Source organism: Salvelinus namaycush, chromosome 32 (genome assembly GCF_016432855.1).
Source record: "Salvelinus namaycush isolate Seneca chromosome 32, SaNama_1.0, whole genome shotgun sequence".
NCBI classification, from domain to species: Eukaryota; Metazoa; Chordata; class Actinopteri; order Salmoniformes; family Salmonidae; genus Salvelinus; species Salvelinus namaycush.
The window spans coordinates 5,774,246-5,790,216 of NC_052338.1; the positions used below are offsets into that span (position 1 = coordinate 5,774,246).

Consider the following 15,971-nt stretch of genomic DNA (forward strand, 5'->3'; position numbering starts at 1 on the left):
TCCCTGTTCCATTGCCTGCCCATCCTCCATTTAAAGGGGTAACAACAAAATTCATTTTCCAATGGCTTCCTCAGGCTGTGACCAGGCTTTAGACATAGTTTAAAGCTTTTATTTTGAAAAATGAGCGAGATTTATCAAAACGCGTCAGGTGTCCTTTGATTAGTTCATGCGCGCGAGAGTTGTAGCTCAACATTTTCTTTCTCTGTAGTATTGAATAGTTTACCGTCCGGTTGAAATATTACCGATTATGTTAAAAACAACCTGAGGATTGATTATAAAAAACATTTGACATGTTTCTACGAACATTACGGATACTTTTTGGAATTTTCGTCTGCCCTTCAGGACCGGCACGAGTCTGTGGTTTTCTGAACATAACGCGCAAACCAAATGGAGGTTTTTGGTTATAAAAATAATCTTTATTGAACAAAAATAACATTTATTGTGTAACTGGGAGTCTCGTGAGTGCAAACATCCGAAGATCACCAAAGGTAAGCGATTAATTTTATTGCTTTTCTGACTTTCGTGACCAAGCTAATTTGCGGCAAGCTGTTCTTACTGTTTTGTCTATTGATTGATAAACTCACAAACGCTTGGATTGCTTTCGCTGTAAAGCATATTTTCAGAATCTGACACGATAGGTGGATTAACAACAAGCTAAGCTGTGTTTTGGTATATTTCACTTGTGATTTCATGAAAATATTTTTTATTTTTTTATTTGGCGCTCTGCAATTCAGCGGTTGTTTAGCGGGATCATTTTCGTAAAGGGATCCGTGCGTCAAGTAGTTAACAAACTATAGTTTTGGCAAGTCGGTTAAACATCGACTTTGTGCATGACACAAGTAATTTTTCCAACAATTGTTTACAGACATATTATTTCACTTATAATTCACTGTATCACAATTCCAGTGGGTCAGAAGTTTACATACACTAAGTTGACTGTGCCTTTAAACAGCTTGGAAAATTCCAGAAAATTATGTCATGGTTCTAGAAGCTTCTGATAGGCTAGTTGACATCATTTGAGTCAATTGGAGGTGTACCTGTGGATGTATTTCAAGGCCTACCATCAAACTCAGTGCCTCTTTGCTTGACATCATGGGAAAATCTAAAGAAATCAGCCAAGACCTCAGAAAAATAATTGTAGACCTCCACAAGTCTGGTTCATCCTTGGGAGCAATTTCCAAACGCCTAAAGGTACCACGTTCATCTGTACAAACAACAGTACACAAGTATAAACACCATGGGACCATGCAGCCGTCATACCGCTAAGGAAGGAGACGCGTTCTGTCTCCTAGAGATGAACGTACTTTGGTGCGAAAAGTGCAAATCAATCCCAGAACAACAGCAAAGGACCTTGTGAAGATGCTGGAGGAAACGGGTACAAAAGTATCTAAATCCACAGTAAAACGAGTCCTATATCGACATAATCTGAAAGGCCGCTAAGCAAGGAAGAAGCCACTGCTCCAAAACCACCATAAAAAAACAGACTACGGTTTGAAACTGCACATGGAGACAAAGCTCGTACTTTTTGGAGAAATGTCCTTGGAGAAATGTAGACCTGTTTGGCCAAAATGACCATCGTTATGTTTGGAGGAAAAAGGGGGAGGCTTGCAAGCCAAAGATCACCCTCCCAATCGTGAAGGACGGGGGAGGCAGCATCATGTTGTGGGGGTGCTTTGTTGCAGGAGGGGCTGGTGCACTTCACAAAATAGATGGCATCATGAGGCAGGACAATTATGTGGATATATTGAAGCAACATTTTAAGAAAAGAGTCAGGAAGTTAAAGCTTGGTTGCAAATGGGTCTTCCAAATGGACAATGACCCCAAGCATACTTCCAAAGTTGTGGCAAAATGGCTTAAGGACAACAAAGTTAAGGTATTGGAGTGGCCATCACAAAGCCCTGACCTCAATCCAATAGAAAATTTGTGGGCAGAACTGAAAAAGCGTGTGCGAGCAAGGAGGCCTACAAATCTGACTCAATTACACCAGCTCTGTCAGAAGGAATGGGCCAAAATTCACCCAACTTATCTTGGGAAGCATGTGGAAGGCTACCCGAAACATTTGACCCAAGTTAAACAATTTAAAGGCAATGGTACCAAATACTAATTGAGTGTATGTAAACGTCTGACCCACTGGGAATGTGATGAAAGAAATAAAAGCTGAAATTAATCATTCTCTCTACTATTATTCTGACATTTTACATTCTTAAAATAAAGTGGTGATCCTAACTGACCTAAGACAGGGAATCTTTACTAGGATTAAATGTCAGGATTTGTGAAAAATTTAGTTGAAATGTATTTGGCTAAGGTGTATATAAACTTCTGACTTTATATACAAAACAATACCCCCCAAAATATAAATGTGTTAACAACCCAATATTGTTAATCAACCAAGTTGTCACTGAAATACTTATAATATAATAGTATCCTTACATTATTTTTATTTAGATGGTTGCCAATGCTTGTTTTTGTTTAATACTTTGGGATACTGGTGCTATGTCGGGTGACAGATTGCAGTAAAAAATTGTATTTGTCTTTTTATGCGTGGTATCAATCAATGAAGGTATTTGATCGGGGAATGGGGAAACATTTTCATGATTGTAAATTAATTAATCGATCGATAAATGTGGGGAAACAGAAGCAAAAAAAGACATGTTCGGTTGAAATTCCCCTGCCACACATGAGCCCTGGTTAGAGTTCCTGTTGCAGCTTTTTTTCCTACGCTACATTGGTGGCAGCGTTGGGATCACGTCCAGCTCACGTCTAGTTATGTGATCTAGTGGTGGGAAGCGTTCTGTTTTTCAACATTGTGTTGTGCGTAATTACATTGATATATCTAGTGGACAATGGGTAAGCAACAATGGACGTGATGGATAGACATACTTACTACAGGTGTGATCAAGCCTTGCCTGAAGATGAATGGAAAGTGCTATGCTCTGACCAGTGATTCAGAAGAAAATCCTCTGTGACTAGACATTTACATAAGTTAACTTACCAGTGTGGACCCAAAACAAACACGTTCTACACATTGACAAACTACCTGTTTAAAGTGTTATCACAAACATGATGTTCTTCTGTTACTGAAGCTTATACATCTTATAACCTGACTATGATCCACATCAGATGGGTGTGGATCACCCATATGCCCGTGTGGATCACCAATATCACCCATATGCCCGCCTGAGTGGCGCAGCGGTCTAAGGCACTGCATCTCAGTGCAAGAGGCGTCACTGCAGTCCCTGGTTCAAATACGGGCTGCATCACATCTGGCTGTGATTGGGAGTCCCATAGGGTGGCGCACAATTGGCACAGCCAAGACAAGAGTTGGCTATAACATGAGTACAAACAAAGTGAGTGTGTGTATAAGTGTGCAAGTGTTTGTGTGCGTGTGTGTGTATTATGGTGTGTATTATAATTTCCCATCATAAAAATGTATCCCCAATCATTATGAATGAAATTGTATGATGTACATGAAAAAGTGGATCCTTGTATTAAATGCATTATGAAGAAAATAGTGTAATGTAGACTCCCCGAAATATGAAATACATTATCAAGAAAATCGTGTAGGCCTACTGTTGCCTACACGAAATAAGGGCTTTCTGACTACAAGTGCATCAGCATCCCAAAGTATTAAGTGAAAACAAGCATAAAAAACTGTATTTGCATTAATAAACAAAAAAACAGTGTAAGGCTACTGTTATATTATAATTATTTCAGGTGACAACCTGGTTGAATGACAATATTGGTTTGTCAACATGTTTGTTTAAAATAAGGCAGTGTAGAACAACATTGCAATGGGCACTCTAATAACTTTCAAAAGATTGTTCCCAAAATGTGCTCCCAAAAAATTTATTTTACCTGTAAATTAAATCGCACAAAAATGTGTGTCTTTTCACACGAATTAAGCTTCACAGAAACGCACAAAATCTGCCAAAAAACTTTTTGGAGTGTGAGACTGTGTTGAATGAGTTTAGCATGCGATCCAAGCCTTGAGGACCATAGAGTGAATGATTGTGTGTGCGCTCACACATGCATGTGCATTCATGTCGTGCATGCCTGCGTGAATATGTGTGTTGGCATGAAATAACTTGCTGATCAGGACCCGTCCTGAAAGCTATTGTCATCAGAGGCACACTGCAAAACATTGGCTTAACCCACTCCCCTTGTAACCACAGCAACCCTCGCCACACAATGAGTTACTTCTTTAATTCTAGAACTTCTTATGAAATCACCTCCCTCTTTTAGTGTCACCTGTATTCTCGTGTACTACTGTATTTATTAGAGACCTGAACATGTGTATTATGACAGGAGAGAATGCGGATAGGAAGAGCTAGCTACATGAGAGGGGAGAACAGATATCGTACATACTGTAAACTGATCTAATGTATATGGCCATGGATCGTCACCCTAGACTCATTTCACTGCTCTCTCACACACCCATTCGTTCAGCAAGGGCATCGGCATCACTGTGGTGGAACTCATTCAGTGAAAGGTTAAAAAAAATCGAAACGCATCTGTATTTCATAAATAATGCTCAAATGCTTAGTAGGCGTCTAAAACATTTACATCCTGCATACTTAGGCTGAATTCCATTTCCCCTCCTTCTGTATTCTTCTCCTCTCACACTGTGTTCCCTCAAACTCTCGCTAAGCATTATTTAAAAAATGAATGAAGCCAATGCTGAAACACATGTCCCAGACAAATACAATCTAATTGCAGTCCTAGTAAATGCCTCCATTTCCCTCACTTTAGACCCTGTCCCATTAGTCTTTTCCATGACTCACATCACACCCCTTTTACCATCCCATGATCTGAGTATTCACGCAATCTCTTGCTGAAATATCCTCCCTTCTCAAACCTTCCATCTAAATCAATGCTAAAAAGAAACCCCCAGGTCAGTACTCACATAGGCGTCAGGGAAAGCCCTGTACTTGGGCACCAGGTTCTTCTCAGCCTCTGGACTGAAGTGAGATCCTCCATGGGGGGACCCTCCATGGGGCGAGCCCATGTTGAACAGTGGTGAGTTCAGGCCTTCGTTACTGAAGTTCCTCTGCAGACCCAGACCAATAGAGCCCACAGAGCCCGCGTTGCCATTGGAACCCATACCACCCAGCCCCGGGCTGAGCTTTAATGCGGACTCGTTAGCATTGGCGAAAGACCTGTGGATGTCCAGAGATGAGCTTGTGGGACTGAGAAGGCCTTCTCGGGTAGAGGTGAAGCTAGGGAGGGGAGGGGGCCTGCTCATTCGAGAGTTGGTGTCTGTGTTGTTTCCGGTTAAGGAGTCAGACATCCGGGAGGAGAAACGGTCGTAGCGGAAGTGGGTTGAAGGGTCAGTTCCTGTTCCAGTTTGGGTTCCAACTCCAGATTCAAATCCAAGTCCGCTACCAGGCCCACCAGCCATGCCCATACCAGGCCCTGAGCTCATGTGGTCCTGGTTAGGCCCTATGTCCGTTAGGAAGCCCGTACGGAACAGAGAGGGCCGCTGGCCTGGGCTATGGGCCTTGCCGTTCTCCTGTGGTTGATCAATCGATGCTGAACGATAGCTGGAGTAGAGGAGGGACCTGTCCAGGCGCGAGGGGTTTGGAGACTGGTTGCTGCTCCCTCCGTTTAGCAGAGGGGACGGCGAGTGCTCTGGGGAAGAGTCACTGCCCAAGGAGCTCTTTCTCATGACGATGCTGCTAAGAGCCGAGGCTCGGAGTGGGAGGTTGAGACCTCCACGGTTCCAATGGTGGTCTCCAGCCTGCTGCTGCTGTTGCTGCTGCTGTTGGAGCTTCATCAACTCCAGAGGGGAATGCATCTCCTTGGGGGCACTCCAGTTGAGGCCAAGGTCTGCGGGCAGGTTGTAGCGGCTGTTGGGGCCCTCCAGCAGAGACCCAGGTGGCACCTGGGGAGATTTGGTATTGGTGGGGCTGGAGCTGGGGGTGTCCTCCTCGATGGAGGGCAGGGAGGAGATGATGGAGGGGGCGGTGGTCCCACGCAGCCTCCTCTGCCTCTGGGGAAGGTTAGAGTTCATGCTCTTCAGGGTGTCCACCAGGCTCTCTATGTCGCGGTTATAGGGGGAGCCCGGGTCAGGGGTCACGGGAGAGGAAGAGGGGGAAGGGTCCAAGGAGGAGGGGGAAGGGAGCAGATCCACGTGTGTGGCCTTGTACTGTCCGGAGTAGGAGTAACTGCTGCCTCTGCTGTAGTCCACGTTGTCAATGGTCTGACCCGCCGAGGAGAAGTTTGAGACTGGGAGTGATTGCAAGTCGCAGCCTGACTTTATCTTCCTTGCCATGGACTCTCCCTCCCTCCCCTCTTGCTCTACCTCTCTCTCTCTCTGTCCTGCAGGTGCAGTGGCTAGCTCCTCCTCCCACTCCTTCCTACTCCCCCTGCCTGTTCCTGCCTCTGGCTCGCTACTCTCCCGGGTCAACTGAACTTCGCTCCTGTCACTCAACCAGCGGCCGTTGCCGGGGGAACGGGGTGTCTCTGAGGAGAGGGAGGACAAGCCAGGTTCTTGGAATGGCGGCCCGTGAGAGGTGAGTGTGTACACAGAGAGGGAGGGGGAGAGGGAGGAGTAGTGTCCCTTGTATGTGGACACTCTTGACTCATCTGACTGAGAGTCAGAGCGCCAGGACTCCCCTGTGGGTTCGAAAGTAGTTTGCACCCCCTCGTACAGGTTCCTCCATTTGTATTCTGGTGCGACTGGACCTAGGTCACTTTCAGTTCTATTCGGATCATTGATAGTGCTTTCACTGTAGTCCACACTGTCTTCAGTGTGGTCTGTGGTGTCATTGTCAGTGACCAGGGAAACTTTGCGGAAGCCCTGTTTTGATTTGTCCACACCCTTGTGGGTGGGAGAGGGTCTTAGAGTGAGGGTGGAACTGTATGACTTCATCTCGCTGTCTGACTCCAGATCAGCCACTATCTGCTGAATTTCTGAATCGGAGTCCTCAGAGTCTTCTAAAGCTGTACTGAGAACAGCTGAAGCATTCAGAGACCTAACAGACAGAATGACACATATGTTAATAATTGTCATTGACCAACCATGGAAGTGTGTTAAGGACTGTTTTGTCAAGAGGTGGTGATTATCTAGACGAGCTATGCAAATTATAGAGGTGAACTTTAGGCATGCAGTAAAAAATGTTAACAGAAGCTAGGCTACATGCTTAACAGTTGCATTCACTGTGGTGGGCCAATTTATATGTTCTTCCTAAAACGTAGTGAGGCACAAAAAAATGCACACAGAACTTCTATAATGTCAACAGCTCCACAGACTCTTTCAGTGCCTATAGGCCTACACACATTGCAACAATGTGGTTTAAACGGAGATTAGCTTGTGTTTGCAATGTTCCATGAAGAGTTGACGAAAGCTAAAAGGTTACTTTAAAAGTCAACAGGTTTCAAATGATATCCCAACCCACTGTTGTGATACTACTATCGATGTAACTCTGTTAAATCACGTTTGAGCTTGAATGTCACAGGTTAACTATCAGGCAATGTTGAAATGACTTCGAAATGAATCACCATTTCTCCTCACCTCCAAATGTGCAAAGAACTCCAAACAAAGTGTGACAGGTAAAGTCATCTTTGTATCCCAGTACTATTCCACATGTGTCAAATACCATTTAACAGCTAATTACTGTTATGTTCAAGCTCTTTGCGCTGGGAGAACTTTCCGGCAGTGACATTAACCAAAGTGCCCTACCTACTCTTCACGGAAGGGGTGGGTGCTTTCCAGGAGCACTGGAGAAGGTCATAAGATCAAACAATAGCAGCGGGTTGCGATTAACCTAATCACAAACCTGTTGGGCGTACGACCGGAGTTCTCTCATATGTCAAATCAAAACACACAGATATCAGACGTGTGTTCCTCATAGGCCACTGTTGCATACTTACTATGTTTGTCGGTATGACTAATAACGGTCTTTTAGCAGCACGGTATCCCTTTAATTGGATAGTCCATCTGTAGATGCTCTACACACTAGTCATTAACATTTCAACTAACTATCTACTAACCCTAACCTTAATCTTTATCCTAACCCTAAAATCAACCCTACCCTAACCCTTATTCTAACCCTAACCCTAACCTCAATCTTTATCCTAACCCTAACCCTTATTCTAACCCTAACCTTAACCTTGATCTTTATCCTAACCCTAAAATCAACCCTACCCTAACCCTTATTCTAACCCTAACCTTAATCTTTACCCTAACCCTAACCCTTATTCTAACCCTAACCTTAATCTTTACCCTAACCCTAACCCTTATTCTAACCCTAACCTTAATCTTTACCCTAACCCTTATTCTAACCCTAACCCTAACCTTAAAATCAACCCTACCCTAACCCTTATTCTAACCCTAACCTTAATCTTTATCCTAACCCTAAAATCAACCCTACCCTAACCCTTATTCTAACCCTAACCTTAATCTTTACCCTAACCCTAACCCTTATTCTAACCCTAACCCTAACCTTAATCTTTATCCTAACCCTAAAATCAACCCTACCCTAACCCTTATTCTAACCCTAACCCTAACCTTGATCTTTATCCTAACCCTAAAATCAACCCAACCCTAACCCTTATTCTAACCCTAACCCTTTATCCTAACCCTAACCCTTATTCTAACCCTAACCTTAATCTTTACCCTAACCCTAACCCTTATTCTAACCCTAACCTTAATCTTTATCCTAACCCTAATCTTTATCCTAACCCTAAAATCAACCCTACCCTAACCCTTATTCTAACCCTAACCCTAACATTGATCTTTATCCTAACCCTAAAATCAACCCTACCCTAACCCTTATTCTAACCCTAACCTTAATCTTTACCCTAACCTAACCCTTATTCTAACCCTAACCTTAATCTTTACCCTAACCCTAACCCTTATTCTAACCCTAACCTTAATCTTTATCCTAACCCTAAAATCAACCCTACCCTAACCCTTATTCTAACCCTAACCTTAATCTTTACCCTAACCCTAACCCTTTATCCTAACCCTAACCCTTATTCTAACCCTAACCTTAATCTTTACCCTAACCCTAACCCTTATTCTAACCCTAACCTTAATCTTTACCCTAACCCTTATTCTAACCCTAACCCTAACCTTAATCTTTATCCTAACCCTAAAATCAACCCTACCCTAACCCTTATTCTAACCCTAACCCTAACATTGATCTTTATCCTAACCCTAAAATCAACCCTACCCTAACCCTTATTCTAACCCTAACCTTAATCTTTACCCTAACCTAACCCTTATTCTAACCCTAACCTTAATCTTTACCCTAACCCTAACCCTTATTCTAACCCTAACCCTAACCTTAATCTTTATCCTAACCCTAAAATCAACCCTACCCTAACCCTTATTCTAACCCTAACCTTAATCTTTACCCTAACCCTAACCCTTATTCTAACCCTAACCTTAATCTTTACCCTAACCCTAACCCTTATTCTAACCCTAACCCTAATCTTTACCCTAACCCTTATTCTAACCCTAACCCTAATCTTTATCCTAACCCTAAAATCAACCCTACCCTAACCCTTATTCTAACCCTAACCCTAACCTTGATCTTTATCCTAACCCTAAAATCAACCCTACCCTAACCCTTATTCTAACCCTAACCCTAACCTTGATCTTTATCCTAACCCTAAAATCAACCCTACCCTAACCCTTATTCTAACCCTAACCTTAATCATTACCCTACCCCTAACCCTTATTCTAACCCTAACCTTAATCTTTACCCTAACCCTAACCCTTATTCTAACCCTAACCCTAACCTTGATCTTTATCCTAACCCTACCCTAACCCTTATTCTAACCCTAACCTTAATCTTTACCCTAACCCTAACCCTTATTCTAACCCTAACCGTAACCTTAATCTTTATCCTAACCCTAAAATCAACCCTACCCTAACCCTTATTCTAACCCTAACCTTAATCTTTACCCTAACCCTAACCCTTATTCTAACCCTAACCTTAATCTTTACCCTAACCCTAACCCTTATTCTAACCCTAACCCTAACCTTAATCTTTATCCTAACCCTAAAATCAACCCTACCCTAACCCTTATTCTAACCCTAACCTTAATCTTTACCCTAACCCTAACCCTTATTCTAACCCTAACCTTAATCTTTACCCTAACCCTAACCCTTATTCTAACCCTAACCCTAACCTTGATCTTTATCCTAACCCTAAAATCAACCCTACCCTAACCCTTATTCTAACCCTAACCTTAACCTTAGCCAGCAGTCGCTTATCAACAGATAGTTTGTTGATAGTATGACCATGTACGAGAGCATCCACAGAGGGACTATCCAAATAAAGTGTGACCGACGCTTTTATCCAAAGAGACTGACAGAGACGTCAGCATTGACGGTGACACGTGTGTTCACACACTGCACTCAACTAATCAACTCCTCAACAAGCCTTTGACTTGAATCAGGTGTGCGAGTGCTAGGGCAAAAACAAAAAATGTGCACCCATTTGGGTCACCAGGACCAGGATTTAGAAGCACTGAACTAACTCACCTGATTCAGGTAGTCAAGGGCTTGATAAATAGTTGACAAGTTGAACCAGGTTTGCCAGCCTTGGAATAGTTCAAATACATGGAACGGATTAGTGTCCCAGAGGAGAGGTTAGAAAACCCCTGCTCTAACACGGGGTTTCCCAAACTCTGTCCTGGGACTCCCCCGGGTGCACATTCAGTTTTTTTACGAACTAGCACTACACAGCTGATTCAAATATCCAACTCATCATCAAGCTTTGATGATTTGAATCAGCCGTGTAGGGCAAAAAAACAAAAAAAAACATACACTCTTGGGGGACCCCAGGACCGAGTTTGGGAAACCCTGCTCTGACCCACTGAACCATTAGAACCACTGACCACGTTTACATGTACACAGTATTCTGGAAAGTAGCTCAAATCCCGCTCAAGTTCTTATTCGGAATAAGCTGTTTACATGCACCTTTGATATCCCGCTCATGAGTATCCCTGTGTCCATGAATAAACAGAATATTCCTCATTAAGTATATGGGTTAAATTGAATAGTAACTGAAATATGGACACTGACTGCAGGCCTATAACCTTTCACATGTAGATTAATATAATATGAAATCCTGCAGAATTATGCATTTTTTGCAGTGATATTATACAATATATGTTAATTTTGTCTAGGGAATAGGAGTGGAGAAATATGATTTCTTTCTTTCGGCATCTCTTAAAACCTCTACGGGATCGGCGTCTCTATACCTTGACGGTTGTTGCTAACGTGTGCTAATGTGACTACAATAACGTTGTCAGTAACATCCAACAATCCAGGACATCGTATATGAGCAGAAAGCTTAAATTCTTGATAATCTAACTGCACTGTCCAATTTACAGTAGCTATTACAGTGAAAAAAATACAATGCTATTGTTTGAGGAGAGTGCACAACAACAAAACGCTTTTATCACGGCACTTGGTTTGATACATTCACCTCTGAAGGTATATAATGTACTTACATTCAGTAATCTTGCTCTGATTTGTCATCCTGAGGGTCCCAGAGATAAAATGTAGCATAGTTTTGTTTGATAAAATTAATTGTTATATTCAAATGTAGGAACTGGGTTCTAAAGTTTGAATCCCTGCTGTTTCTGGCAGTACCCAAGTAATCATCAATTCCGAGCACAGCTGCACGTGACCGGATCGCCAATAGTAAATTATAGTAAATTAATTACAGTAGGCTAAATTATTATGGTGGATGGAACTGCGCAGGTAGCCAACTTTTTGAAGTGATTTGTTTGACAATCAGATGAAAACATCATCACACAACACCCATGATATGCGAAACTGAGCCTGAGCACACCGCAAAAACAACAGTAAACGGGATAAGATGTTTACATGACACAGTATCGTCTTAGATCAGCATAGCCCAGGCATCATATACTGGTTTCTCATAACCGGGATACAAGCTTTTCCAGTTATTGTAAACGGGATATGATGTTTATATACGTCAACTCAAAAATAGAATACTTGAGTATCCCAAATAATAACGACATATTGGTGTGCATGTAAACACGGTCACTGACTCAAGATTAGACTACGCAGAAGCCTTTTCATTTAGCGGTCAACAAAAAGTAGTTGGTCTGTTCAAACATGCAGGGTCTCTCTCCAGGGACAGTTACAACTAGACGGATTCATCATAAAGTGCACAATATGCAAACTACTGGAGCCCTCAAACTCAACTCTGGACCTCGAAGCCAGTTTCATTTTTCCCATTGTCCCCTTCTAATCAGGGACTGATTTAGAACTGGGACAGACACCAGATGTGTGCAATTCGTTATCAGGTAGAACAGAAAACCAGCAGGCTTTGGACTTTGTAGGGTAAGAGTTGAATACTCCTGTACAAGAGAGACAAGTGGAGTGACAACACAGACGTAAGCATCCAATCTAAACTCAAAAAAAAAGAAATGGCCCTTTTTCAGGACCCTTTCAAAGATAATTCGTAAAACTTCAAATAACTTCACAGATCTTCATTGTAAAGGGTTTAAACACTGTTTCCCATGCTTGTTCAATGAACCATGAACAATTAATGAACATGCACCTGTGTAACGGTCATTAAGACACTAACAGCTTACAGACGGTAGGCAATTAAGGTCGCAGTTATGAAAACTTAGGACAGTAAAGAGGCTTTTCTACTGACTCTGAAAAACACCAAAAGAAAGATGCCCAGGGTCCCTGCTCATCTGCAAAAACATGCCTTAGGCATGCTGCAAGGAGGCATGAGGACTGCAGATGTGGCCAGGGCAATAAATTGCAATGTCCGTACTGTGAGACGCCTAAGACAGCGCTACAGGGAGACAGGACGGACAGCTGATCGTCCTCGCAGTGGCAGACCATGTGTAATAACACCTGTACAGGATCGGTACATCCGAACATCACACCTGCGGGACAGGTACAGGATGGCAACAACAACTGCCCAAGTTCCACCAGGAATGCACAATCCCTCCATCAGTACTCAGACTGTCCACAATAGGCTGAGAGAGGCTGGACTGAGGGCTTGTAGGCCTGTTGTAGGCAGGTCCTCACCAGACATCACCGGCAACAACGTCGCCTATGGGCACAAACCCACCATCACTGGACCAGACAAGACTGGTAAAAAGTGCTCTTCACTGACGAGTTGTGGTTCTGTCTCACCAGGGGTGATGGTCGGATTCGTGTTTATCGTCGAAGTAATGAGCGTTACACCGAGGCCTGTACTCTGGAGCAGAATCGATTTGGAGGTGGCGGGTCCGTCACAGTCTGGGGCGGTGTGTCACAGCATCATCGGACTGAGCTTGTTGTCATTGCAGGCAATCTCAATGCTGTGCCTTACAGGGAAGATATCCTCCTCCCTCATGTGGTACCCTTCCTGCAGGCTCATCCTGACATGACCCTCCAGCATGACAATGCCACCTGCCATACTGCTCGTGATTTCCTGCAAGACAGGAATGTCAGTCTTCTGCCATGGCCAGCGAAGAGCCTGGATCTCAATCCCATTGAGCACATCTGGGACCTGTTGGATCGGAGGGTGATGGCTAGGGCCATTCCCCCCAGAAATGTCCAGGAACTTGCAGGTGCCTTGGTGGAAGAGTGGGGTAACATCTCACAACAAGAACTGGCAAATCTGGTGCAGTCCATGAGGAGGAGATGCACTGCAGTACTTAATGCAGCTGGTGGCCACACCAGATACTGACTGTTACTTTTGATTTTGACCCCCCATTTGTTCAGGGACACATTATTCCATTTCTGTTAGTCACATGTCTGTGGAACTTGTTCAGTTTATGTCTCAGTTGTTGAATCTTGTGTAAATATTTGTATGAACATATGTTAAGTTTGCTGAAAATAAACGTAGTTGACAGTGAGAGGACGCTCCTCTTTTTGCTGAGTTTATGTTTTACAGACTAAACAGCAGTCCTTTTGTGAACCGACAACCAATGTTTACCTACAGTAAATGGAGTTCATCTATCCTCACAACTCCTCCTTCATTTCATACTACCACTTCGGAAAAATTTGACAGCACATCACCACAACAATGCCATTCTGTAGCAGTGTTTTTTCCCCCTAAACTATTTCCAACTTCTCTCCGGTGTGTGTCTTGGTAGCCTGCTATGCTACTTCTCCATCCCTCCGTTTCAGCAGTTAACTCAGCTCATCACCACACCTGCACCCCGGGGAAGACAGAAGGGCTAAATAGCTACCACATACCACTGCACACCCTGCTGGAACATGAAGTTGTATAGAGCGACTGCCCCTAAAAAGCAACTTCTAGTTTTTTTTTTTTAAATGGCTGATGTGGCATCGAACGGAGTCCAATGTTTACTCTAGTGTCAAAATTGACTACAAAATGTAAATAGGATAATTTTGGTCATGAAGTCAGTCTTGTCCAAAACTAAGATTTGCAATATAGAAAAAAATGGAATGTCATGGAATGAAGGGTACCATAACAGTTTTCCGTGGGTTGGGTTTATTTGAATCCTGCCCACAGCTGGCAGCACCCAAGTAATCAATTCTGAGCGCAGCTGCATGAGACCCGATCGTAATGCCCATGGTCAATTTGGTTTGACATTCAATATCCCTATGGGGATAGTTAGGGACCATCAGTAAATTACACAACATACATGGGACTATATTTTAAAAGGTCAATCGCTCCACATTACAATGAATTAACTGCAAACCAACTATAAGTTGTATAAATTAATATACAAATATTGAAAGCAAATAATGAGATGTGCAACATGAAAATATTGTCCCATTTACATTGCGTAATTTATTGACGGTCCCTAACTATCCCCAGAGATAGGCTATCCAAAGTCAAACCAACTTTGCCACAGTCGCACACCACCCGGCTGAAGCTAATGTATGAAATCACCTGAGAACATACACAAGTGACACCCACATCAAACCACACCCCGAAAACAACTCACGTTTGAATTCAATCACGGCTGCTAGCATTTCTTATTGAACCAAATCTAAAACGAGGCCAAATTAGGAAGGCCCTATAAACGTCAGACCAACACAAACTCACAATCATCTGCTTCAACATGAAAAATTGGAAATTCACGCATATGCAGACACACCTGTGCTGGCGGCGAGGTGCCAGGAAAATAATTTGTCCCTCAACGATAAAAAAAGGAAGGATCTTATTGTGGACTACAGGAGACAGGAGAGGGAGCACATCCCATCCTCTTCGAAGGGGGCCACAGTGGAGGGGTCAAAAGCTTCAAGTTCCTCGGCCTGCACATCACTGGGGACCTAAAATGGTCTCACCTAACTGACATCGTGGTGAATAAGGTGCAATAGCGCCTTTACAACCTCAGATGGCTAGAAATCTATTTGTCATTGGCCCCTAAGACCCTCACGGACTTCTACAGATGCACTATTGAGAGCCTTCTGTCGGGTTACGTCACTGCTTGGTACGGCAACTGCTCCAGTCCTCAACCGCATGACTCCCCAGAGGGTGACGAGGACAGCCCAACGCATCACAGGCCACGCTGCCTGCCCTTTAGAACATGTACAGCAGCCGGTGTCAAAAAAGAAGGCCAAGGACCTCAGTCACCCGAGCCACGGACTGTTCACTCTGCTCCCGTCCGACAGACGTAGACAGTCCAGGTGCATCAGAGCTAAGACCAAGAGACTAAAAAACAGCTTCTATCACCAGGCCATAAGACTGTTGAACCGTTCTTGATTTCGTACGTTTTTTTCTTATTTCTTTCTTTCCATTCAAATGATTTTATTTTTTACATTCGACTGCATTATTAGGTTGTTAGTAACCGAAGCATTTTGCTGCACTGCTATAACACTTGCTAAGCTGTGTACACAACCAATAAACTGATTTGATTTGGATCATGTTCCAATCGCAAATTTGGGTACAATTCTTCTTCTTTTTTTACTTGTTTTTCCTCTATGCTGTCTGAAGGGTAAGGCGGAGGAGGGCTTTGCAGTCTAAAGAAGACAACGAACACCCACACACTCTTCGCATGTT

The 15,971-nt window shown here is 43.2% G+C and overlaps 1 protein-coding gene across 1 annotated transcript in view; it reads right to left on the bottom strand.

The window, feature by feature from the left end:
* The window catches only part of LOC120026765 (beta/gamma crystallin domain-containing protein 1-like), a 47,437-nt gene extending 32,170 nt beyond the window's left edge, over positions 1-15,267 (bottom strand). Inside the window, exons 1-2 of the mRNA XM_038971483.1 lie at positions 15,257-15,267; positions 4,904-6,974 (exon numbers count right to left, since the gene is read on the bottom strand). Of these exons, the coding sequence (XP_038827411.1) occupies positions 4,904-6,974; positions 15,257-15,267 (2,082 nt within the window). The remainder of the gene's footprint in view (positions 1-4,903; positions 6,975-15,256) is intronic.
* Between the last annotated feature and the right edge of the window lie 704 nt (positions 15,268-15,971).